This window comes from Schistocerca gregaria, chromosome 2 (assembly GCF_023897955.1).
Source record: "Schistocerca gregaria isolate iqSchGreg1 chromosome 2, iqSchGreg1.2, whole genome shotgun sequence".
In the NCBI taxonomy this organism is placed as follows: Eukaryota; Metazoa; Arthropoda; class Insecta; order Orthoptera; family Acrididae; genus Schistocerca; species Schistocerca gregaria.
The window spans coordinates 880,725,116-880,751,696 of record NC_064921.1 but is presented as its reverse complement, the minus strand read 5'-3'; the positions used below and the strand labels follow the sequence as shown (position 1 = coordinate 880,751,696).

Genomic DNA, 26,581 nt, shown 5'->3' with positions numbered 1-26,581 from the left:
TTGAAATAAAAACTACATAGCTGAAGTGTGATGAAGAAAAATGTTGATGGCTGTTAATAAATTAGAATATCTTTAAAGTTTCATTAAATGTAACTTGGTATTAAGATATCTAATACAGAAGTGGAACGTACTTCCAAGACTATAAAACCAACTGTGTACATGTACAATAGGTTCTGACCAATCATCAGATTTGTGTTTGTTTGCATCACGTTTATTCTTATGATGAACAGAATATAGGAAAATGGTGTTTGTAAGTGGCACAACAAATATACAATCCACTGGATATATGGTTTATAATGCAAATCCTGACAAACTAACTGTCTGCCATTAGCAGAAAGTTTACTGTCACAACAAAGTTAAGAAAGAATCGATTGCAATGGATATAATACTTTTATTTGTTTTATTATACAATGAATAACTTAGGATTTGTCAAGACAAATTGAGATCATCATCAACAAAAATAAATATTATATTTTGCGTGCGCGCGCGCACACACACACACACACACACACACACACACACACACACACACAGAGTACAAAATGCACTTGCAATGTTTGTCTTCTCAGCATACTCAGTATGCATTACTATCAAAAATCATCATCTTCACCACAACTGTCTACTTCTTCTGCCACTGTGCGCAATTCAATGTCTTCGTATGACAACACATCCATTATGGCCCTGAAAGCAAGTAAAGGGATGAAACATTTGAACTTGTTCATAAAAAAGGAGCAAAGAGAGGAGGAGAGAATTGCGAGAGGGGGAGGGGAGGGGAGGGGGGGGGGAAGGGAGCAGAAAATCCTAGTGAAAGTTTTGCACATTCAGTGGCCTGAAAAACAAAGCTGTTCCATACAAATCAAAATGATTTGAGCAATAAATGAACACTTTGGCAATTCAGTATACTGAACAACGTATAGAGTACACTATTTATTTCACTTCTAGAAACTAAATACAAACCCAACCAAGTCGATACGAGTCAAACTCATTTAAATGTAACTGGCTTAATCTACCACAATTTTAACCTGCATTATTATTATTATAAACTTTGCAACAGTTCCAGCAGTAGTGATTTGCAAATTTACTTTCTTGAGTGATATGAAGTGTACACACATTGATCGGTCCCAATGACAACTCGATACAAGTATTAACACTTGCTGTATTACTTGCCGTGGTGGTGCTGTCCCCCATCTCTTCTAATCTTTTCATCACAACAGAACTACTACACTCAGTATCCTCTATAATCTATTTTCATATTCTAATCTTCATGTGTTACAACTATTTTTCACCAGTATTGTCCTTTCCTCTGTCAAGTTAACTATTCATGTTGCCATCAGGATCAGTCTACGAACATTTTTCCACACAAGTGACTTATTATTTTGCGCCACTCCTCCCTCCTTTCTCCCTTGTACACTTTCACCTGTCTCAGTTTTCGTAGTAATGGTTTACAAATCTTGCACTTGGGTGCCTCTCTCAGCTTGGTGTCCCAAGCAACCACTACTAATTATGATACATCCTGTACATAAATCTTACACTTGTAGTGCCTCTGGCAACTCTCTCAGTTTGGTGCCCCAAGCAGTGACTTGTGTTACTTGTGCCTTAAACCATCCCTGGTTGCCATAGAAAATATCTCATTAACCTGTCCTTTCTTTTGTGATCCATTAAATAAATAATGAAGAAAAAGATAGGTGGAATATTTTGCCTAATATGCTGCCAAAATAGACACTACGGAGAAGAGAGTACAAGCTTCAGAGATGTTGATTTAGAGAAGAATGGAGACTGTGATATGGGCAGATAAAGTAAGGAATGAGGTTGTGTCACACAGGGTGAAAGAGAGGGGAGAAATACTGGAAACAAGAAAAGGAAAATAAAATGGATAGGACAATGGCAGGAAAGAGACTGTATGATAAAGAACAAACTAGATGGACTGGTGCCAGAGTAGACCAGAGGAAAACCAAGGTATCAGCTAACTGGAAATATCAAGTATGAAAAGGATGGCAGAAAACTGTGAGGACTGGTGAATACTGAACACGCAGTGAGGGACCTGACTTATGGGCAGAACTATTTCTTCTTCGTGTCGTCCTCTCTTAATGTTCAATGGTTCGAACTGCACTTCCACACAAAACTGTGCTCCAAGTCCACACTTTCAGGAATTTCTGCCTCATTTCCACATCAACATCCGATACCAGGAGAGCTCTTACTGAAGAATGCCTATTTTTCATCTGTACCAAACTGTTGCAACTTCTGCCACTGTCCTGGCTTTGGCCATCCTGCATTATCTTACTTCTTAAATAGGAATAATCTTTCATTTATTTCACTACTTTCCATTTTCAATGTTGAAGTTAAGCAATTTGTTGTTCTCCTCTCTGTTAACCAGTACCACCTTCTCCCTGTGTATTCTTATGCCATACTCTATGCTAAGTATGTTATCAATTCCTTTTAAAGCCTCTTCCTTACATCCAGCTGAAGAGTATGCAACTGCAAACTACAGCATTAACATCTCTTCTCCTTGAACTTTTATTTATGTTCAGAAATTTCCTTTATTGCCTTCAACAGTACTTCAAAGTGCACATTACACAACAATGATAAGCTGAGTCCTGCCTTACACCTTTCTTCACACAAACATGTCTTTCTTGATGACAGAGGAAAGTGTGGCGCAGTCTAACTGGCAATCTCACATGGGAGACTTTACTCACTTGCAAAGAGAACAGGGTACGCGGGATGGTCAGGGAATCTGCGAATGGTAATCGCATAAGAAACCGGGAGTTGACTTCGTTGTATTTAAAAAAGGAGGAGGAGAATCCCCGCTTCTGTGAGGAGGCTGTCAATGGGACTAGTGCAAAAGGCACCAATAGCCAAACGTACCCCACAATGGGTTAACGGGATCAAGTATTTTCAGGACATTAAACTTCCACATGCATGTAGTCTTAAGATGGCAAATAATGGGGTAGCCACATCGGCAATATGGGGTAGCCACATCAGCTTTTCATTAAAAAATAGGCCCAAGAAATGGGACTGTACTGTAACATCTAGGAGCTGGTCACCTAAATAAAGTTCTGTATCAGGGTGTACTATGAATTGTCACTGGTGGCCAGAAGACTACAGAGCTTGGACCAAACCTGCGATGAGGAGTCGTACATCCCTGGGAGGAAACATACGGCTCCCAGCATTCCTTTTTACTCTGCTTAATAAGGTACCTTTTTACTCCGCTTAATAAGGTAACAAGCCTTGGCAAGAGACGCTTAAAAGTGAGCAGGTTGGTCTGTGAAGGGTGTCATTTAAGTCTTTGCAGTGCCCATTGGTGGTCCTGGACAGTGATTGCTACGTCCTTGGTCCACCATGCTACTGGTCGATAATGAGGGGGACCTATGGATAGGGGGGCAGCAATGCCAGCAGCATGAAGTAAAGTGCAGAAAAACCCTGCACGACCGCATCAATGCAATTCGAGATAGAGGTGTCAAAGTGCACAACAGGCATATACAAAGGCCAATTGGCCCTGCGGAATGCGTAATGCGGGGGACTGGCTGCAGCAGGTGAATGACACGCTCACTGGAAAATGGTCCTGTCACAAAGATCATCAAGTAGTGACCAATATATGCAAACCATGAGAGCAGGGGAGGAGACTGTGAGATAGAGAGCAGTAAAGGTTCCATGAGCAGCACTGAAGTGGGTTGGAGAACCGTCATTGAGGAGAGACAAGTCAAAATCTGTAGTAAGCTGGTCAAGTAGAAGTGGCACTCCCCCACAGGGAGTGGTGTGCACTGAAGTTCACAAGGAAGAGATACAGGGGCAGGAGTTACTGTATTAAGGTAGACAGTTCAACATAAGGAAGTGGCCTAGCTGGAGGGAGGCAGACACCATAAATGGTGATTGCTGCAGTCATCTTCACTCTTAACTGTTATCGCTTGCAAATGGTTATGAAGGGGGGATCCAGTCACTAATGATATTGATGCGAACAAAAATGCAGACCCTCCAGACGATACCCTGGGGCCGGCACGATTCTGACAGAACGCTCAATAACACGAAACTGCTTCTTCTTCTCCCTCGGAGTGAGGGAGGAGGCGTTATCAGTAAGGGAATAGGCGGCAATGATGCCAGGATTGGACAGAGACTGAGTGGCTTTGGGACCCTCGGAGCGTGAGTCTCTGCTCTGGGCCCGAGGTTGCAAGCTTCCTGTCCTGAGAATGCCGGGGCGGGTTGTTCTGAGATGGAGGCCCATCCCTAGCGGACTTTTTCCTGGCCGAGGAGGAGGAGGAGCAGCAGTTCCTGCCTGTAGAGGAAGGGACAGGAGCTGCCAAGGGTGAAGAAACAGAAAGGGAAGGGGGAGGGGGAGAGCAGGATGGGGGTAAGAGGGAGGGTTGAGGTGGTCATCCTGTGTCACACTGAGTGACTTGTGAGGAGCAATAGTCACAGAGTTGTCTCCTAAATGGTCCCTGGCACAGAGGGAGGTTGGCTGACTGGCAGAAGTTATCTTTATAAGGAAAGAAACTGAGTTCATCTTGCTTAATGATTCAACTTCACTGAACTTTGCCTCAGTATCTTACAAAAAGAAAAGGGGTTTGGCGGTGGTAAAAGTCTCCCTGTCAGTCCTGGTGCAGACCAGGAACCATGGAAAGGGTCTTGCCCCAAGCCGGCACGTCAGGCCCTCCTCCCAGGGTATACAAGGCTGGAAAAGCAGAAACAGGAACTGAGACAGAACTATGTTAAGGAAGAGACATGGCCGCAGTAGTGCGGCCAAAGAGTTTAACACGTTTCATGTGCCAAAAATCTGCCCTGGTACCACCCATTCCAAACAGGGCTCACCTTGTGGGCACCACCCACCCACAGCAATGGCCGCCTGGCAGGACGGTCGTTGCCGGGAGTTCGGATGCCCCGAAAAGACAGGCAACCACTCCTATGCTTGCAAAAGGCATTCACAGCACAGGTACCAACAGTGTGATCCCTGTGGTATTGGTTGCCTCGCCCAGATGGGTACATATCAGCCCCACAACATGATTGGCTACTGAGCTGGTGACATAGCAAGTAGGCAGAAGAGCTTCAGCGGGGAGGGAGGGGAAGGGGGAAAAGCGAGATGGAGAGAGGAATTCACACCAAAGATGCTACGGAGGGAGTTCTTCCCCATCTGGCTCACACTACAAACTTCATATTTAGAGATGGAGGTCAAACGCCTGAAGGGGCCCAAAAAAGAAATGCGAAAAAGGAGGAGGAAAAGCAACCAACCAAAACTGGAAGATGAAACAAAGTCATGAGGATAGCCAGGATGGCATAAAGAACACAAAGAGAAGGAATGGAAGAGGCAAAGTGAAAAGTGGCAAGAGGGCAGGCAAGGAGAAGGAAGGGGAAGAGAAAGCAGCCCAGAAAAGAACAAAGACTGCAGTAGCTCAGGGACCAATGTGCATCACACACATACTCGACAAAAAGCCGTTGGCCCCTTGGGGGGACAAATTTTGAGACAAAAGTTGACAAAAAATGTGAAGACTTCCGTATTTCTAAACATGTGAGCAAAAATCTCAAGTACTAACATCAACATCTTTTGCAATGGACTGTTTTTAGGTGGAGAAAGCAAGTCAAATGTTATATATGTTTCATTAAAACCACAGACATTATTTTATTTCAATAAAATTAAATACATTTAGTGACAAAAATACATATTTCAGTGGAATCACAAGACAAATTTTAAATATCTTCACTGATTTCAGAAATAACACCAGAAAAAAATAGACCTCTTGAAACAAGTGTATAAGGCAGGGATGAGTTGTGTAAACCAACACTATAGGTGACTATTAATAAAATATTTGTTATTGTCAGCTATTGCCCACTGTATTATGTCTACTATTGATAGGTATTGTGTGGTTCTTCTTTCATGAAATATGGAGTACATAGTGCACAAACTGCCAGTGACTGTCACTATTTTCTTCCTCTTATAAACCATAATTTCTAATATATAAACTACTTTCAAAGTGCCAAAATGTACTAGAATAAACAAAATGTCTATACAATGCCACACTGTACAATGAACTTTCCGTGAGACAGTAGCAATTCTTGAAATCCATTGCCTGTGGGCTCTAGCCTGCCAACAAGCACCAGAGTACTGTGTCCATGGATAAACCATGAAAATCTGCTGCGTTAAATCACACATGGCAGGGCCTGCACATTTGTAGGAAATTATAGGCTTCAGATTGGCAGGCCCACTCCATTAGAGATACCCACAAAAATGGCCTGCGGTTTTGGCACACCATGGAAGTCCACCGGTGCCGCCAGCTATTTACATGTCACAGACACCATGTTGATGAAATGAGATTGCAGTGATCAATCCATGGAACAGATAACTTCTGTGAATACTCTGAAAATCAATACTAATGAGGATATGTAGCAATTCACTGTAAAGATGATCAATGAACTGCAGAAAGGCACATAGAAAAGACAATCAAACTCTCACAACTAAATTTTTGGCCACAGCATTCACCACAAAATGAGAGCACACACACACATTCACGCAATCATTCAGACAAAACTCATGCATACATCACTGCTGTCTCTGGCCACTATATCAACAGTCTCTGACAATCAGATCGAAACAGATCTCTCCTCACGCCTCGGCAGCTGTTAGGCTACCAGCAAGAATTGGTGGCAGCATTGACTGAAAGCCGAGGGGAGTGGCAGAAAGGGAAGAACCAATAAGAATGAGGGAGTAGGGAATCAGCTCACATACTCAGCTGTGCCCAGCCAGCGACAGTGCACGACATCTTAGTAAACAAACTATTTCATCTACTGAGACAAAAACTAGGTTTTTCCAGTGTTCTTCCAAAATTTCCCTGACACATTTGAAATTCCCTGATATTCTCTGATTTCCAGAACTTGTGGCAACCCTGGGAGTATACATTGCAGCGATTCAAGAAAAGTGGCGCCAATGCAACTGTTTTGCAATATGGGAGACCCAGGGTATCATCATACAGGGAAGATCAGTTCACAGTGTACAGACTAATGTTGTACTGCACCTGAAATTCGTAAGGAAGTAAACAGTATGTGAGCAATTCCAATCTCTGTCTCAACAGTGCAACACAGTCTTTGTGAACAATGTTTAAAGGGGTGCATAGAGACCACAAAACCTTTATTATACAAACTAAATAAAATGAAAAAAATGCAATAGGCATAGAAACATAGAAACTGGTGCGTGCAGCACTGGTCTAAGGTGTTACTCATCGACGAATCTAAGTCTGAAGTATTTGGAAGCCATTGTCGAATATTTCTTCGTCGATTGCATGGAGAATTTATGAAGAGTCACTTTGTGACTCACATAGACCGCACTGACTTCTTGTGTGTTTCTTCTAACAATTTTTCAAAGACAAGTTTCATAATGGGTGTAGTGTTATGTAATTACTTCAACAAATGAGACATTTAGAGAATCTGTGTAATTCATGGTATCGTATGGAGCTTTTTTATTTATTTATTTATTTTATAGCAGCAGCAGGGCAATGATCCTAAACATGCCGCTAAACTGTGTAGAGCGTATTTCAATAGAAAAGAGAAATGTGGGGAACTGAAGAACATAATTTGGCCAAGTCTGTCACCTGACTTACATCTCATTGGACCCTTAACATATGAACTTGACAGGGAGGTCAGTAAATGGAAGTCACCTAATGTTGAAGATCTATGAAATAATTTACAGACAAGTTGGACTGCAACGTCTACAGAAACACTAAATAATCTTATCTCCGGAATGTTAAGAGACCAAAGAGTGGATACTTTGAAAAGACTAAAATCTAAACCATATTATCTTATACTTAATGACAGAGACAGAAAATATTTTGTACTTCTATTTAATTTATACGGTATCTTTGTAAATTGAAATAAAGTATACTGTTTTTATCATGGATGATCAAAAACTTCTGCCTAGTAGCGTATAATCATTAGTCTACAATTAGAACATTTTTAAGGCTGAATAACAAGTACACTGTTTTTGTTCTACTGATTTTTGTTTATTTGAGACTAGTTTTCAGCTTACCGTATTTACTCAAATCTAAGCCGCACCTGAAAAATGTGATTCGAAATAAAGGAAAAAAAAATTTCCTGACTCTAAAGCCACACCTGAAAATTGAGACTCGAAATTCAAGGGGAGAGAAAAGTTTTAGGCCGTGTCTCCAAATCGAAACAAAGTTGGTCCATTGTAATATGAGACACAATTTAGGTCGAATGAATGACAATACAGCTACAGTAGTTTGGTTCGAGTTGTAAGCTTAGCAGTTAAGCTTCACCAGGTAGCCATTGCTATGTGTCAGGCGCTCCGTCCATATTTATACGGGTATCCTTCCTTTTCCAAGTGCTTCATCTGGTTTGAATCGATTGCTTATTTTGCTTTGATCTGATAAGTGCCGTTTTCTTTGTTATAGGTGTTTACGTCACTCTAAGCTGAAAATGCATTACTGTACTGTGTCATACATTGTTTGTCGCATTCTGACAGTGATTGTTTACTGCGTGTCACCGCTCGCGGCATGGCTTGCTTTTGTGCGCGCTGCCGCCGCTTTAAAAAAAAAAAGAGGAATCGTCTCATTAGCGAAACAATGGCAAGAGACTGCTATTTGTTGTTACTTACACTGCTGCTTTCTTTGATAATGATCAACAAGAACCAAATAATAGACTGTGTATGATAGAACATGTTCTGAACGAGAGTTGGCGAAAATTTTTCTCTGTTTGAAAATCTTTGCGGCCGCTTCTTTAGTCCATCAAATTCTGCACCGAAATTAGAGTCATCTTAGATTTAAAAATCTAGTCAGTTGCCGTGCTTCATTTCTGACTGTATCACTATTAGGCATAAGAACATTACGAATATAAACATGACACGATACGTATATTCTTCCGCGTTTGCTGTTGTGTCACTAGTTTCATAGTTTATTAGGCAGACAGAATTTAAATGAGATAGCAGCAAACACGAAAGAATACATGGCAAAATGTTTATATTCGTATTATTCTTACGGTGAAGAGAATACTGCATGTGATTCACATTTCATCAAGTTCCTATTAGCAACAATCTTTTCTCACAGGCAGAAAAAATTCAGTCCGTAGAGTTGGCAATATTGACAAACATCCCAAACAGTCTTGCCAGTCAGATTTTGAAATTCTGCTACATTCGAAGATGAACAATACGGAATTTGTATTTACTTCGTTGGATAATGTATGAAAATGCAGTGCTCGAAACTCGGGGCGGAAAAAAAAGCTCGCCTTCCACCTTTTTTTTAAATTTATTTACTGACGCAGAGGTTTCGGCGCCAGTATTTATCTTTGTGCCTAAAAAGCATGCCTGTGTAGCGCTACATATATTCGACAGCAGAAATTAGTTGTGGCGGCACCTACCAACATTTTTCAGAACTCCCGCTTGCTTTGCACTCGATTCTAAGCTGCAGGTGGTTTTTTGGATTACACACACACACACACACACACACACACACACACACACACACACACACACACACACACACAAAGGCGGCTTAGATTCGAGTAAATACGGTATTTGGACATCTTCCTGAAGATGGTCCAATAAACCAAAAACTACTTTGAAATAAACAAAAATCAGTAGAACAAAAAACAGTGTACTTGTTATTCAACCTTATATCTGGAACTGTTCTACCAAGAAATAATGGAAGAATCCTTAAACACAATGAAATGAAATGGTAGTACGGCATTTATTGGGCAGGATATCCCCTTCGGGGGTTCGGCCACTATATATTTGCAAGTCTTTTTAGTTGACACCACTTCGGCGACTTGCGTGTCAATGATGATGAAAGTGAGATGAAAGACATACAACAACCAGTCCTATGCCAGGAGTCAAACTCGGGCCCCCTTGTGTGGTAGACGGAAACGCTACTGCTGTGCCATGGATAAATAAGACCAGGACTTAATCCAATCTGTAAATATTTTGTTGTCTGATGTTCCATCACAGTAAAAGTAACAGGCAACAAGATCCACAGTATCTGAGCAATCAACATAAAAAATTCAATGCTAAGGCTGAAGTATTTGATCACAAATGCATGAAATTTAAACCATTGTTCACTATGCCTTAGACAAGTATGTAAACAAAGAGAGATACATCACATCTTAAATTCTCTTGAGATGAAGCTTATTACTATGTTAATTGTTTTGGCAGCTATAACTAACAGATCTTTTAAAGAAGCCCAAACCTAGCTGACAAACAAAAATTGAAAAAAGCAAATGTGACTAACAAACCTTAGGAGTTTTGGTCTTACAAAAAATCAGTAGCAGATCAAAATCATCTACTCAATCATCACCATACTGTTACCAAAATGAAAGAAGACAAAGATAAAGCCAAAATACTAAATTCAGTCTTCCGAAACTGTTTCACTTTGGAAGATCGTAATATGGCTCCTCCTTTCAATCATCACATGAATGCCAAAATGGCATTTAACGGTATAAGTGATCATGGAATGGAACAGCAACTACAATCATATAGTACTGGAAAGGCTTCCAGACCAGATGAGATACCTATATGATTCTGCAGAGATAGTTTTACAGAGCTTGCTTCCTTTCTAGCAGCTTTTTATCATATGATGCTGGAGCAATGAAGGATGCCTAGCAACCGTCAAACATGCACGTTATTTATGTTTTCAAGAAAGGTCATAGAACAGATGCACATACTTACAGGTCTATATCGAACACACCAGTCTGTTGTAGAATTATGGAACATGTTTTATACTCCGGTATTATGGTGTATATGAATAATGACACTCACTTCTATAAAAATCAAAATTGATTCCACAAACAGAAATCTTGCAAAGTCCAGCTCACTCTGCTCATCTACAAGATCCATAGCATCACAAAGATTGGAGCTTAGGTGGATGCTGTGTTCCTTGACTTCGGGAAGGAATCTGATACAGTCCCATACATCATTTGAGAGGGGGGGGGGGGGGGGGGGGGAAGGAATACAAGCTTACTGAGTATCAGACCAGATTTGTGACTGGATTCAAGACTTCCTGGTAGACAGAATCCAACATGTTACTCTTAAAATAACAAAATCAACTGGTTTAAATGTAATATCTGAAGTACCCCAAACAAGCAAACAAGTGTGACAGGACCATTACTGCTGACAATAATATGCAAATGATCCAGTAGGTAATGTTGGAAGTGCCTTGTGGCAGTTTTCAGATGATGCAGAAGACTAGAAAAGTGCAGGAAGATCTGTAGTGGATAGATGAATAGTGCACTGACTGGCAGTTGACCCTGAATGTAAATAAATGTAATGCATTGCACGTACATAAGAGAAGAAATCCACTGCTTTAAACTTACATTATTGGTGACAAACTGCAGGAAACAGCAATTACCGTAAAATATATAGTAGTAGTCTTCCACAGTGACCTTAAGTGGAATAACCAAACAAAACAAATAGTAGCTTAAGCAGATGCCAGATTTATAGGAAGAGTCTTACGGAAATGTAGTTCATCCACGACAGAAGTGGCTTACAAAAAACTTGTTCTACCAATTCTTGAATACTGCGCATCAGTTTGAGACACACTGAGGTTCGATTACTGGAAGACAGTGACAAAATCCAATAAAGACGGGTGTGTTTAGTCATGGAATTGTTTAGCCAGTGCAAGAGAGTTATGGAGATGCTCAACAGTCTCCAGGAGTAGATGCTAAAAGAATTCCAAGACAGACCTTTCCAGGAAGAGTCGGACAATGTATTACTTCCTCCCACAAGCGCCTCCCAAAATGTGCACAAGAAATTTGAGTGATCATTCTCCCCATTCCCCAATGTGACAGGAACTACAAATTATACGGATAATCTTAACATGAAGCAGAGTGACTGAGGCAGTCTTCATCTCCAGGTATAACTCAATCTGAACGATATCCCTATTAACTTTAACAATGAGAAACATGTTCTCAATCACAATAAATTAATCACATGGGCATTTTATTAAGTACTGTGGGGTAGGTCTGAGACTGCGATGTTTCTCCCACAGGTAACTTTATGTTGCTTGCTCGAAAAAGAATTCACCCAAACATTTATTCTTGCCCATGGAAGAGTAGGGGGAAAAAAATCTGTGTACCAGTATACTCATACTGTGTCAAATTAGTATTACACTGAATCTGTAAAGGAGTTTATTTCATAATATGTATCTGCATTTACACTTTTTTTTAAATATGTAAATAAACTGTTTTTTTACACTATAAACAGATATAATTCATTTTCCTATTCAATGTAATTTGGCATATGTAAGTAACCAGGCATCAATGGCTAATCAGCTAGTAAAGTTATAAATTCATTCTTCACTCCTCCCCCCAGAAAAAAAAAATTTCCCTCGCCGTCCCCGCCCCCAATGAGCTTCTCCAAACTCCTCTTAATCATTCAAGGAAGATTTTAACTGAAGATGTAATTCATCCACAGAAATATAACCCACAGGAATACAACACACACTTTCAGTCAGTTGTGACAACATGAAAAGATAAATGTTACCTGAGCAGTGGTGCCTCATCACTTCTTGGGCTCCAGTCAATAGGCCCAGGATGGCTAACCTTGTGTGCTAGCAGCTGATCAAGACTATCTCGAAGTCTCTGAAAAGAAGAATTATGCATAAGAGAATCTGAAACTGTGAGCAATGAAAAGCATATTCCTAATTCCTACTTGGTGTACAAAATCTACCAAAAGGAGTCAAAACTCCAAAACTGTCTATCCTCCCTACAAAGACATTAAACACGCCGTAAAGATGACACGCTGCGTTGCAGACATGCACAACAAAAGGACACTTACAAATTCATTTTCTTAGAAAAGGAAACACACAAACAATCATTCTCACAAATGCGTAAACTCACATGCACACACCCAACATCTCCAGCAGCTCAGACTTGAATGCTCAGTCTGAGCTGCTGGAGTGGTGGTCGTGTGTGTGTGTGTGTTTTCCTTTTCTGACAAAGGCTTTGGCCAAAAGCTAATGTATAAGTGTCTTTTTGTTGTGCCGGTCTGGAACTCAACATATCATCTTTACGGTGAGTAGCAATCTATATTTTTCTTATGTTGTTGAAGTCAGCCTAGAGTTTCAATTTGTTTGATATTTAAAGAAATAAAGACATATGATGTGGTAAAACAAATAGTATTTACTGGAATATGAGAAGCAGTTTTCTGTTCAAAGGAAAACCAGGCTGAAATAATAAAATGAACCAAAATGAATTCAGTAGGGGACTTAAACGTAGGATGAAAACCGAATCAGGAGAGAGAATTGTTTCACATTAGGAGCAAACATTGTTTATTAATTTGCATTATGAGTCAATGCTAACTGGTCCTCCAAATGTCTCATTTGCTGAAATAATTACATATAAACTGCATGCATTACAAAACTTGTCCATGGAAACACATGAGAAGTCTCTGGGGCCTCATTTATGTATATTCCAAAAGTTACACCATGAGGACATGATCACAATTGATAGCTAATACACATATACACTTGGAATATAGTTGGCACACAAACACAAAACTTTTTGTACGGAAGAGTGATTATCATTCTTAATCAGTTACACAGGGGCTTTAGAATGTGTATACTTACTTGTACACAGAAGAGTCCTTCAAACTGACTGACTTTTGCAAGTGAAAACTCCTAAAATAGTACTCAGTAACTATTTTTTCAACATTCTGAGTAGGAATTACTTACAACAACAAGGAAAAATCAGTGACATTGTCAATTAGTGTTAGGGTGTGCTCAAATGGTGAAAGGTGGTTTAAATGGTTACTGCTGATAAGCACGAGACCTGCGATACACTCCTAGTCTGGCACAGATGACACATTCATGACACTGCATGTTCATCATTTCTGAACACATTTCACTGATATCAATTTATGATACTCAACTGATTCCATTTTACTGAATTTAATTCAACTTGTAAGAAAATTGAAATATTTTAAATTACAGTGATAATATGACTATTATAACCAATAAAATTATTTTTTAGGATTGTAAAGACCCACAACTACATCTATGAATACAGTCCCCAATCCTTTGTAAAGTGCTTGGCAAAAGTTACTTTATACCAATGTCAGTGACTTTCTCTACTATTCCATTTGGATATGGTGCAAGGGAAAATTATTGCTTCTATGTCTTGTCAAATGCTTTAATTTCCCTTATTTTTACCTCATGGCCTCCACAATGCAAACAGAGGACAACAATGTAGCCTTGGGCATATTACTTATACAACCTGACATAATAAACTATCAATTAACAATATTTGTTACATTCCATCCTAAATTATCAATTAGAGACATAATGCATCACTGATTTGGCTTAACACAATGAAATTAATGATTTAGCAAAGGGCAATAAAGCCATACACGTGATGCGTTCAGTGCTCCAAGGGACTCTTCTCCAGTATTACCACATACAAATCCATGGATGGGTAAGCTAAGTACGTAACCACATAACATTGATGACTTAGGTGTCAGACGAAGCTGCCAAACTTTGAAAAATGTTAAGTATTTCTTAATGAATATTGCTTAGCAACAAATTCCACTGCTGAGACATCACATATCTATAATTCCATCTCCACTACACCTATGATATGAAGCAATACATGGTATTAGACAGTGAAAGCATTAATGCTGCTGTGTTGTAGTAAATACAATTACAGATATAAACAAAATTGTTATTAGTTAGAAATAGATACAAATAAATGCACTAATAATTGCATATAGCTTGATAACGACCATGGAGCTGAAATAAGCTTATTGCACAAAAAGTAACATCATGATAAAAAGTCCGAATATAGAAGTGATCTGGCTTATTAAATATATAACGTCAGAACAAGACAATTTTTGTGATTATTGTCATCAGATTTCTGGAGTAAACTTGCCATTAAGCCCTGAAGATGCTGCAAATTATGGTGAAAGATCTTGTGCATTACACTGCAAAAGCGACCTACATCTTCTACGATTTGAGAACCATAAAAAGATACAGGAAAACTCGAAGCTATGGAAGGCCATTGAAGCATTAAATTGACTTTAACAAGCCTAAGGATTCAATGTTAGTGAGAGAACTGTCTGAAGCAGACTGGAAGAAGCGATTCTTCAGTCCAAAAAACCTACTACCTGCTCGACTACATTTTGCAAGAGAATGTTGTGACTGGAGAGTACAACAACATGAAAAAATGTTGTTCACCCATGGATCATGATTTGGCGTACAATCACCTCATGGTAGACGTAGGCAAGAGCAAATATACAGTAGAATCACACCTTTATGTTCCTGGAATTAATGTTTTCCCGCCATTTACGAAATTTTTTTTTATCAATCCCATCAAATTTCCTATGCCCATAATGTTAATTTGCACCTGATTTTGCATCAACATATTAATAATTTTCCTGCGATTTACGCATTACGAAAAAATGTTTGTGCAGAAAAAAATGATGCTCGCATGATGTTGACCATCCCGTAGTGTTTACAAATATTACGTGGTTAACTTTCTTGACATCATGGCACTCTACTCAGTGGATTTGAACCAGTAACCGTGTAAAAGTTGGAACAATTCGTGCCGTATCTCCCGCCGCTGCCAAGCTCTACTTGGCACGGTGGCTGATAGGAGTATCTAGGTTCTTTCGAATGAAGACAATGTGGCCAATCACAATCATTTCCAAACTGTCTTTACTGCGCAAATGCAGTTTCATGATTGCTCTGATCATTGTGACACCTTTGTCGAACCATATTTAGTGTGTTTTGGCGTATGGCCAATTGGAGCGCTAGTTGACACAATCATTCACTTTGTGATGCTCAGATGTTTTTAGTTTAAACACAGTGCAGGTTACGTATTTTATTCATGCTGAGCAAAATGTGTTTTGAGAATTTATTCTCGTCAAGTGCATTATTTACATATGTATTTTTTGTGATGTTACACAAACAAACAATGTGAGCAATAGTTTGCATGCGTGTCTGGTTTTCTACATAATTGATGAGACACGGTACCTGATAACCTCAAAAAGAAGACTACAGTGCAAGAGACACAGAATAACACACATTCGAACACCGCACAAAATACTTATGAACATATTTGCACTTGACAACGAGAAAAATTTTCCTACACACATCGTGCAAAGCATGAAAAAGTACATAACTAGTGCAGTATTTCATTACTTAAATAATGAATGACAGTTGCTGGCTTTCAAAAACATCAATGACGACATATGAAATTGAATCAAATGTTCCTACTCCCCAGACAGTTATCAGTTCCAGTTACATCAGCAGTTTTTATTAGATAATAAACCTTCATTAGATAATAAACAAGTCCCTGACAAGTCTTTTAATGCCTGTTATGTACATTTATCATACATAATGTGCAACGGGGTATCCTATACATAAGTTTAACAGCATAAAACATCATTTCCCCAATTTTACATTTTCCCACATTTTACACCATTTTTTTGAAGTCCCTTGAGAAGTGTAAAAGTGGGGTTTGACTGTATTTCTCTTGCACATTCTCATTCTAGAAGCCTCTTCAGGTTAATTCTCTGATGGTGTGGGCAGGAATAAGTATGCCTGCTAGGACAGGACTGTCTTCATGTGGCATGGGAGGCTTCCAGCAGACTAGTATGTGGAGGAAATCCTTTTACATTTATTAGTCGTGATTTTACATTAATTCATGATGATACATGCTCAGTTGTTGCAAGAACTGTGCAAGAGTTCTTGGATGAAGTGGAGATTCATGCTATGGCTTGGTCTGCTCAACGTCATGATTTGAATCCTACTGAACAGGTGTGGGACCAGCTGGGGAAAGAGCCTATCAGCACTATTCAGAGGCATTGCACGATTCATGGGAGATCCTCCTGAAAAAATAGGAAATAATTAGTTGATTGATTGATTTGGGGGAGGGGAGCAAACAGCGAGGTTATCAGTCCCATGATCTAAGATGGCAGAAATCAAGGGAGGAACAACACAAACAGCACAGACCAGTCATAGCTAAGGGATAATGTGCAAACAAAGAGGAAAAAGGGATGTCAGGGTGGCAGGAAGAGGAAAGAACAGGAGAGTGGTGGGTCGAGATGGGGAGAACAGGGGCACTCCAGAAACATTATGCGCAGTGGGGCACCAACACCACCACTAATATGTCCCAACATCCACACCATATCATTATCCTGATACACTTAGGCCAACACTAGGCGAAGAAGACACAAGAAAAAAGAAAACAAAACTACACAACTGATTAGAAAAAATGTAGGGAAAAGGTGGGGTGAACCTGGCTGGTGTGAAGGCAAGGTCAAGGCATCCATAACTAATGCCTACACTACCTGAGGGATTCAAATGTCACAGAAACATTCAAGGACTTATGGTTGACAGTAAAAACCACTTTTGCAAAGAAAAACGAGGTCAGACATAACCACACGAGGAACATCCGCTGAGATTCGAGACAAGGTAGGTGGGAGGGCACATTTACAGCAAAGGACCAAAAAGGTGGGGGCAGTCCAACAAGCTATGGATTACCATGAGCGGAACCTTGCAACTACAAAGAGGGGTGAGGGGGTACAATGAGGATGAGAAAACCACGGGTCAACATAGCATAGCCAATACAAAGACAGCAGAGGAGGCAGAGGATGTTAGAACCTGGTGTGGGGAACAAGAGAATCAATTGGAAGGGTCGCTCTCACAGAGGTCATCATGTGGTGGCCCGTGTAAGGAAGAGAGAGGTAGAGATGGAAAGATCAATGGCAGAGAAAGTGCCACATGCAGCACTAACATAAGTAGGGGAACCATCATTAAGAAGGCGAAGTTGTGGTTCACAAGAAACTGATCAATTAGGAGCCCCCAACTAGATGAAGCACTGGCCCACAAAGGATGATGGGCATTAAAATCCCCAAGGAGAAGAAAGAAATGGGGAAAATTGCCAAGGGAGGACAGTAAACGTAGGTGGCCTGTCAAGAGGGAGATAGAAACTGCAGACCGTGATGGCAGTGTCCATGTGGGCCTGAACGACAACCACGACCAGTAAGGTATGAAGTGGAATCCACGTACTAACAACATCTGTACAAACCAACGTGCAGCTTGGAATCCATGAAGGGTCAGTGAGTGAGCAACAGTAGAATGAGATTCCTGGAGAACCAAACAAGCTGCCAAGCAAAAGGTAATAAGCAGGTCACCCTAACCGCCTTCCGCTTCACGTCTGCTGTGCAGCGAGCTACCTTAATTTACGTATTAACTGTATTTTTCTTACTTGTCACTTCTTCCTCTGCGTGTTTTTGCTTTTAGGAAGCTTTAATAGTCGAGTGCTATTAAGTGTTCCATAGATTTCGTGTTTGTTTTGAATACAGTCAGAGAGAGTCCCTTTAGTCAGCCATAGTGCTAGTGTTTGTTTTGAATACAGTCCAGAGACAGGTGGTGCTATTTTCCTTGTTTTCTACAAGAAGTGGTTAGCAATCACAGTTTAGTCAATAATCAACCGCCTTTAGTGAATTAGCAGTCTATTTAAAAGTTTATTAACACTCTATAGTAAATTGATTTCTTAGGATGGATAGGATGTGTGGCTGCTGTGTACGGACGCAGGAGGAGCTGGCCACTCTTCGCGAACAGCTGAGCGTGTTGATGGCCGCGGTCAGCCGTCTTCAGGCTGCTGCCTCTGAGTGTAGCGGCAGTGGGGAGTCTGGTGCGTCGCAAGGTACACCCCAGGTGTTACATGCTTCACTCACTGTCCCTGCTGTCGAGACATCTTTGCGGGTACCAGGAGTGGTTGGGCCACCCTCTCCCCAAGGGGAGTGGCGGGTTCAGCGGCGTTCGCGGCGCACGAGGCAGAGGGTCAATGTGGAGGCTGGCCGTGTGGCATCGCCCGCTCTGCCTGTGAGTGGACATGTGGCTGCTCCTTCAGCAAGGTCCGAGCAGGCACACGGGGGGAGGGGTTTATTAGTTATTGGGAGCTCCAACGTTAGGCGGGTGATGGAGCCCCTTAGGGAAATAGCGGAAAGGTCGGGGAAGAAGACCAGTGTTCACTCTGTCTGCTTGCCGGGGGGTCTCATCCGAGATGTGGAGGAGGCCCTACCGGCAGCGATAGAGAGCACTGGGTGCACCCGACTGCAAATTGTTGCTCATGTCAGCACCTATGACTCCTGCCGTCTGGGTTCAGAGGTCATCCTCAGTTCGTACAGGCGGTTGGCGGAGTTGGTGAAGGCGGAAAGCCTCGCTCGCGGGGTGAAATCAGAGCTAACTATTTGTAGTATCGTTCCCAGAACCGATCGCGGTCCTCTGGTTTGGAGCCGAGTGGAAGGCTTAAACCAGAGGCTCAGAGGATTCTGCGGAGAGCTGGGGTGCAAATTTCTCGACCTCCGCTATCGGGTGGAGAAATGTAGGGTCCCCCTGAATAGGTCAGGCGTGCACTACACGCCGGAAGCGGCTACTAGGGTAGCGGAGTACGTGTGGAGTGCACATGGGGTTTTTTTAGGTTAGAGAATTCCCTCCCTAGGCCCGACAAGACGCCTCCTGAGACGCGGCAAGGCAGGAGTAGGCAAAATGCAACAAGGAATAACAATATTAATGTGCTTATAGTAAGCTGCAGGAGCGTCTATAGAAAGGTCCCAGAACTGCTCTCATTAATAAATGGTCACTACGCCCATATAGTACTAGGAATAGAAAGTTGGCTGAAACCAGACGTAAACAGTAATGAAATGCTAAACTCGGATTAGAATGTATACCGCAGAGATAGGCTGGACAGTGAAGGGGGAGGCGTGTTTATAGCGATAAGAAGTGCAATAGTATCGAAGGAAATTGACGGAGATTCGAATTGTGAAATGATTTGGGTGAAGGTCACGGTTAAAGCAGGCTCAGACATGGTAATTGGATGTCTCTATAGGCCCCCGGGCTCAGCAGCTGTTGTGGCTCAGCACCTGAAGAATAATTTGGAAAGTATTTCGAGTAGATTTCCCCACCATGTTATAGTTCTGGGTGGAGATTTTAATTTGCCGGATATAGACTGGGAGACTCAAAACGTTCATAACGGGTGGCAGGGACAAAGAATCCAGTGAAATATTTTTAAGTGCTTTATCTGAAAACTACCTTGAGCAGTTAAACAGAAAACCGACTCGTGGCGATAACATATTAGACCTTCTGGTGACAAACAGACCCGAACTATTTGAATCAGTTAATGCAGAACAGGGAATCAGCGATCATAAAGCGGTTACTGCATCGATGATTTCAGCCGTAAATAGAAATATTAAAAAAGGTAGGAAGATTTTTCTGTTTAGCAAAAGTGACAAAAAGCAGATTTCAGAGTACTTGGTGGCTCAACACAAAAGTTTTGTCTCAAGTACAGACAGTGTTGATGATCAGTGGACAAAGTTCAAAACCATGGTACAATATGCGTTAGATGAGTATGTGCCAAGCAAGATCGTAAGAGATGGGAAAGAGCCACCGTGGTACAACAACCGAGTTAGAAAACTGCTGCGGAAGCAAAGGGAACTTCACAGCAAACATAAACATAGCCAAAGCCTTGCAGACAAACAAAAATTACGCGAAGTGAAATGCAGTGTGAGGAGGGCTATGCGAGAGGCTTTCAATGAATTCGAAAGTAAAGTTCTATGTACTGACTTGGCAGAAAATCCTAAGAAATTTTGGTCCTATGTCAAAGCGGTAGGTGGATCAAAACAAAATGTCCAGACACTCTGTGACCAAAATGGTACTGAAACAGAGGATGACAGACTAAAGGCCGAATTACTAAATGTCTTCTTCCAAAGCTGTTTCACAGAGGAAGACTGCACTGTGCTTCCTTCTCTAGATTGTCGCACAGTTGACAAAATGGTAGATATCGAAGTAGACGACAGAGGGATAGAGAAACAATTAAAATCGCTCAAAAGAGGAAAGGCCGCTGGTCCTGATGGAATACCAGTTCGATTTTACACAGAGTACGCGAAGGAACTTGCCCCCCTTCTTGCAGCGGTGTACCATAGGTCTCTAGAAGAGCGAAGCGTTCCAAAGGATTGGAAAAGGGCACAGGTCATCCCCGTTTTCAAGAAGGGACGTCGAACAGATGTGCAGAACTATAGACCTATATCTCTAACGTCGATCAGTTGTAGAATTTTGGAACACGTATTATGTTCGAGTATAATGTCTTTTCTGGAGACTAGAAATCTACTCTGTAGGAATCAGCATGGGTTTCGAAAAGACGGTCGTGTGAAACCCAGCTCGCGCTATTCGTCCACGAGACTCAGAGGGCCTTAGACACGGGTTCACAGGTAGATGCCGTGTTTCTTGACTTCCGCAAGGCGTTTGACACAGTTCCCCACAGTCGTTTAATGAACAAAGTAAGAGCATACGGACTATCTGATCAATTGTGTGATTGGATTGAGGAGTTCCTAGATAACAGAATGCAGCATGTCATTCTCAATGGAGAGAAGTCTTCCGAAGTAAGAGTGATTTCAGGTGTGCCGCAGGGGAGTGTCATAGGACCGTTGCTATTCACAATATACATAAATGACCTGGTGGATGACATCGGAAGTTCACTGAGGCTTTTTGCAGATGATGCTGTGGTGTATCGAGAGGTTGCAACAATGGAAAATTGTACTGAAATGCAGGAGGATCTGCAGCGAATTGACGCATGGTGCACGGAATGGCAATTGAATCTCAATGTAGACAAGTGTAATGTGATGCGAATACATAGAAAGATAGGTCCCTTATCATTTAGCTACAAAATAGCAGGTCAGCAACTGGAAGCAGTTAATTCCATAAATTATCTGGGAGTACTCATTAGGAGTGATTTAAAATGGAATGATCATATAAAGTTGATCGTCGGTAAAGCAGATGCCAGACTGAGATTCATTGGAAGAATCCTAAGGAAATTCAATCCGACAACAAAGGAAGTAGGTTACAGTACGCTTGTTCGCCCAATGCTTGGATACTGCTCAGCAGTGTGGGATCCGCACCAGGTAGGGTTGATAGAAGAGATAGAGAAGATCCAACGGAGAGCAGCGCGCTTCGTTACAGGATCATTTAGTAATTGCGAAAGCGTTACGGAGATGATAGATAAACTCCAGTGGAAGAATCTGCAGGAGAGACGCTCAGTAGCTCGGTACGGGCTTTTGTTAAAGTTTCGAGAACATACCTTCACCGAAGAGTCAAGCAGTATATTGCTCCCTCCTATGTATATCTCGCGAAGAGACCATGAGGATAAAATCAGAGAGATTAGAGCCCACACAGAAGCATACCGACAATCCTTCTTTCCACGTACAATACCAGACTGGAATAGAAGGGAGAACCGATAGAGGTACTCAGGGTACCCTCCGCCACACACCGTCAGGTGGCTTGCGGAGTATGGATGTAGATGTAGATATTCAAATGGGAGACAAACGGGCTGGAGTCAATCACGCCACCAGATCACCATCCATCACAAAAAATGATAGGGTGACATTCATAAATAAGATATCACACTCAGGTTGCGAGGCGGCAGATAGCACCTCTGGGGAGACTGGGTGAGGGGTAGGGGTGGGAACCTTGTCCTGGGACTTACATTATTTCTTCTTCTGCTTCTCCTCCTCCTCTTTCTTGGGTTGACGAGGGCAGGCCACAAAGGGAGAGCAAGCTTCTGCAAGATCCGGAACCAAAAGAGAGAGGTGACCTTGGAGTGCACAGACTCTGTGTCCCGTGGCAGAGTTGTGGTAGCAGGCCTCAGGCCCAAGAGAAGCCACGGTGAGGTGTCCTCTAGAGCCAGGGGTGCTGAATAAGGTGGCACATCTTTGGTTACAGAGGGGGAGTGGCAGCCAGAGGTGAGAGCATGGGAACCACAAGGGAGGGGGAGAGAGTAGGGGGTTGGAACTGTGGTAAGGAAGAGGGAGGAGAGGCGGACAGGACTGGAGTAAGGAAAAGGAAGGACAGGGAAAGGACGTAACTGAGGCAAAAGTAGAAGATATTGACACAGGGTGGAGTTGGTCATATTTCTGATGTGCCTCAGTGTAAGACAGATGACCCAGGGACTTATACTCCAGTAATTTCTTTTATTTCTTATAGCCCACATAATCTGGCGTGCCTGGAAAGTGACAGTCGTGACAACTTACATACGCAGGTGGAGGAACACAGGGGCCTCCCTCGTGGAATTGGTGTCCACAGTCACCACAGAGAGGGTCTGATGTACATCAGGAAGACATGTGCCCGAAATGCAAGCACCGAAAGCACCTCATGGGTAGCGGGACATATGGCTTCATGTCACCGATAACATGTAACCTTGACCTCCTCTGACAGGTTACCTCCCTCAAAAGCCAGAATAAAGGTGCCGGCATCTCCGCACGTCAAACGAAATGAACCCCTATTGTTCCAGATTAGCTCCGAGTTCCTCATCAGTTTGAAGGATGAGGACCAGAAGAAAAATGACTCCCTGGACCATATTCAGAAACTGGTGAGGCGTAATGGACACCAGGACATTACCAAGGTGATCACAAGCACAAAGAGCTGTGGACTAGGTGGCAGAAGCAGTTGATCAACAGGGAACCCGAGCGCATCTTACTGAGAGACTCCACTTTGCCAAACTTTTCTTCAATATTTTCCACAAAAAACAGCAGTTTTGTCGCAGTTAATGGTCCCCATCTGTCCTAGTAGAGACCAGACAGCAGGAAAGTGTTTCAGTCCAAGTAGTGAGCCTGGTACTCCTCCCAGGGTGTAGCCAAGCAGCATTCAATGATTCATTACCACTCGAAAAGACGATCGTAGGAAAACAGCCAGATTTTTGGAGCTTGAAACGATTCAAGCACAAAGCATTTGCCCTGCCACTCCCATCAGGGGTTCTCACCATGGGCAGAATCAAGCCACAGCAATGGCCATATATGGCACAGCGGCTGCCGCTGGGAGTTCTGATGCTCCTGAATGACAAGCAACCACTACTAGGCACACATGGGGATGCAACTGCTAAGGTATCAGAAGTGTGATCCCTGTGTTGTCAGGAGGCACAGTCAACCAGATGCATACATAATAGCTCCACCACACAGTCTGACTATGCGTGCTGGTGACCTAGCGGTTGGCGGGGGGCTATGGCAGGGAAGGCTAAGAGGGGAAGGATGGGAAAGAAGAATCCACACCACAGACACTAAAGAGGGAGTTGTTCCACAAATGGCTCACACTACAGACAGAAAATGTAGAAGTACAGGTGGGCGACCAAAAGCACCAAAAAGGACGAAATAGAAAAGGCAAGCGAAACAAAACCACAAGAAATACAGGAAACCATGGGGATAGCTAGGACGTCATAAGTAAGAACACAGAAAGTGGGACAAGAGGGCAGTAAGGAAAGAGTGAGGATGAGGAGGGAGAGACATGGGGAAGGTAATGCAGCTCAGGAAGGAAGTGTGGGATGCAATAATTCAGGGCGCAAAATCATTTTCAGGATGCGAAGAAAGAACTGTGAAGCATAGAAAACCAAAACAGAGCTGTATGACTCGTGAGCTTCCTCAAGTTTGTCTGGAGTGTGAATCCACTGATGTTACTTCCACATCTCTGGCTTTTATTTTTTATTGCTGTCTCTTTTCATTATATTGTTATACATCTAAATGGACCATATTACAATTTTTTATCATAAAATAGTAATTAGTATCATAAAAGTTCCTCAAGTTTAAAATAAAAATATTTTAAGAAACTGAAGTGTTGGGTTTTTTGTACTGGTCAGTGTATAATGTGGATTCTACTGCCACTCCTTACATGCACATGAATGTAAATGTGTTTGTATTTTATGCTTGCATTCTGCACAAACTTATCAGGACTACTGACTTTATCAAATTACACATATTTAATTTGGATATACACTGCCTATTACTCACTTGTATTACATCAGCAGTCTCCCTATAACAGGCAAACCGAAGGTCCCCAGGCAGTACAACAACACCATCACCAGAGTCCTCTCCCTCATAAACTATGCCACAGCCAAAGAACAGCACAGCTAGTGGTGACACCATCGTAGTATCGTGCAAATAGACAGCTGTACTCCGCAGTTTTTGGTGGTAGACCAGCAAAGGAGACGGGAATTCGGGGCACTGCTCATTCACCGACTTTGGATGCAGTTTAACTCTGCCATCTTCAGGTGTGTCCAATGTTACAGAGTACTTCATTGCTTTCCGCGCCTTCCGCACTTTCCTATGAAAATAAAAGTAGAGCCTGGTATGAGTTTACACAAATGAAGGACCAAGAGGTCATTGTTATTAAATGTTTATCTGTTCACAATTATAACAAGTGTTCACGAGATCAGAATGCCTATAAGGAACATGTGAACTGCAGATACTCTGGAACTTGCCTACATCTGACTTAGTAAAAAATCTATCAAGTGTGGTTCTTACCAGTGATACAGGACAGTATCAGTTTAGCAATGAAACATTTACACCACAGGCATTTGAAAAACAGAGGGCATTGTGCACATGTGCCATTCCTTTTACAAACATTAAAGATAAACTACAACTGATGATAATAGGTACAAGGACAGAATTTAAGCTTTCTCCCTCTATCAAATTTGGATTTTACATCAGAAACAGGAACTACTGACCAGATTATATAGTCTTGTATGGTACGGAGTGATGAGAGTGATGTGATGTCATCAGCTGCTGGATGCTGTTCCTGTTATTTTGAGTGTGGTATTTTGAATGTATTTTTCAAATAGTTTCTGTTTGATATTTTTACCAAGGGTATTGAGGTAACCAGTTTTACTACAATTTGCATCTTCTGTGAAGTAAAAGCTATGTGGAGAGAGAGAGAGAGAGAGAGAGAGAGAGAGAGAGAGAGAGAGAGAGAGAGAGAGAGAGGGGGGGGGGGGGGGTGCTTCCGAGATTTTATTTATAGATTTTTGCATTAGTGTTTTGCTTGTATGTAGCTAGGATGGCTAGTGATCACATAGTTTATATTTTTCATTCTGTAACTGAGATGGCTTCAAACTCAGCCACTGTTTAAATCTATACTAATAATAAATCTGTAAAACTGTCATGTTCATCCATTTGTCTCTTTGAACACACTTCTCTTTTATTTTTTGATTTATACATCAAGTTTCGTAGGACCAAACTGAGGAGCAAATCTCCAAGGTCATGGTATGTGTCAAAACTACAACAAGAAATTTCACGGGGTTTTCGCATGTAACTTGAGCATAACTTGGCTTTAGTTCACCAAAATCTGAATCATGGAAAAAAGTATTGTGGTTTAAAGTTTTTCTAAAGCCTTTTTGTCTGTCTGTCTGTCTGTCTGTCTGTCTGAACATGCTAATCTCCAAAACTACTAGATGAACTTTCATGGGTTTCTTAAAAGTAACTTGAACATATCTTGGGTATAAGCTTTATGTCATAAAATGGGATAATTGGAAAAAGAGATATCTTAGTTGAAAGTTTTGTCCATACTAATATTGTAAATATAAAAGGAACTCTTGTCTGTACATGTTAATGACTAGCCCCTGAACTGATTTCGAAGGACATTAGTGTGGAGATAGCTTGGAGCATGAGGAAGAGCATAGGCTACTTTAGAAAGTTTGTAGTACAAGATACTTACTGAAATGAAGAAAATTATGCAAATTATGAAAAAATATTTACGCATTGAAAAACCTATTTACTCTTTGACTTTTGAAATTATAATATTTGTGAAAGTGCTTTTATTTGTTGATATGTGATATGGTTCTA

At 41.5% G+C, this 26,581-nt stretch overlaps 1 protein-coding gene across 1 annotated transcript in view; it reads right to left on the bottom strand.

Annotated features, from left to right (window-relative positions):
- Positions 1-371: 371 nt before the first annotated feature.
- LOC126335293 (ATP-dependent DNA/RNA helicase DHX36-like) overlaps positions 372-26,581 on the bottom strand; it is a 200,124-nt gene continuing 173,914 nt past the window's right edge. Inside the window, exons 17-19 of the mRNA XM_049998385.1 lie at positions 24,752-25,064; positions 12,464-12,561; positions 372-681 (exon numbers count right to left, since the gene is read on the bottom strand). Coding sequence (XP_049854342.1) covers positions 591-681; positions 12,464-12,561; positions 24,752-25,064 — 502 coding nt within the window. The 3' untranslated portion in view covers positions 372-590. The remainder of the gene's footprint in view (positions 682-12,463; positions 12,562-24,751; positions 25,065-26,581) is intronic.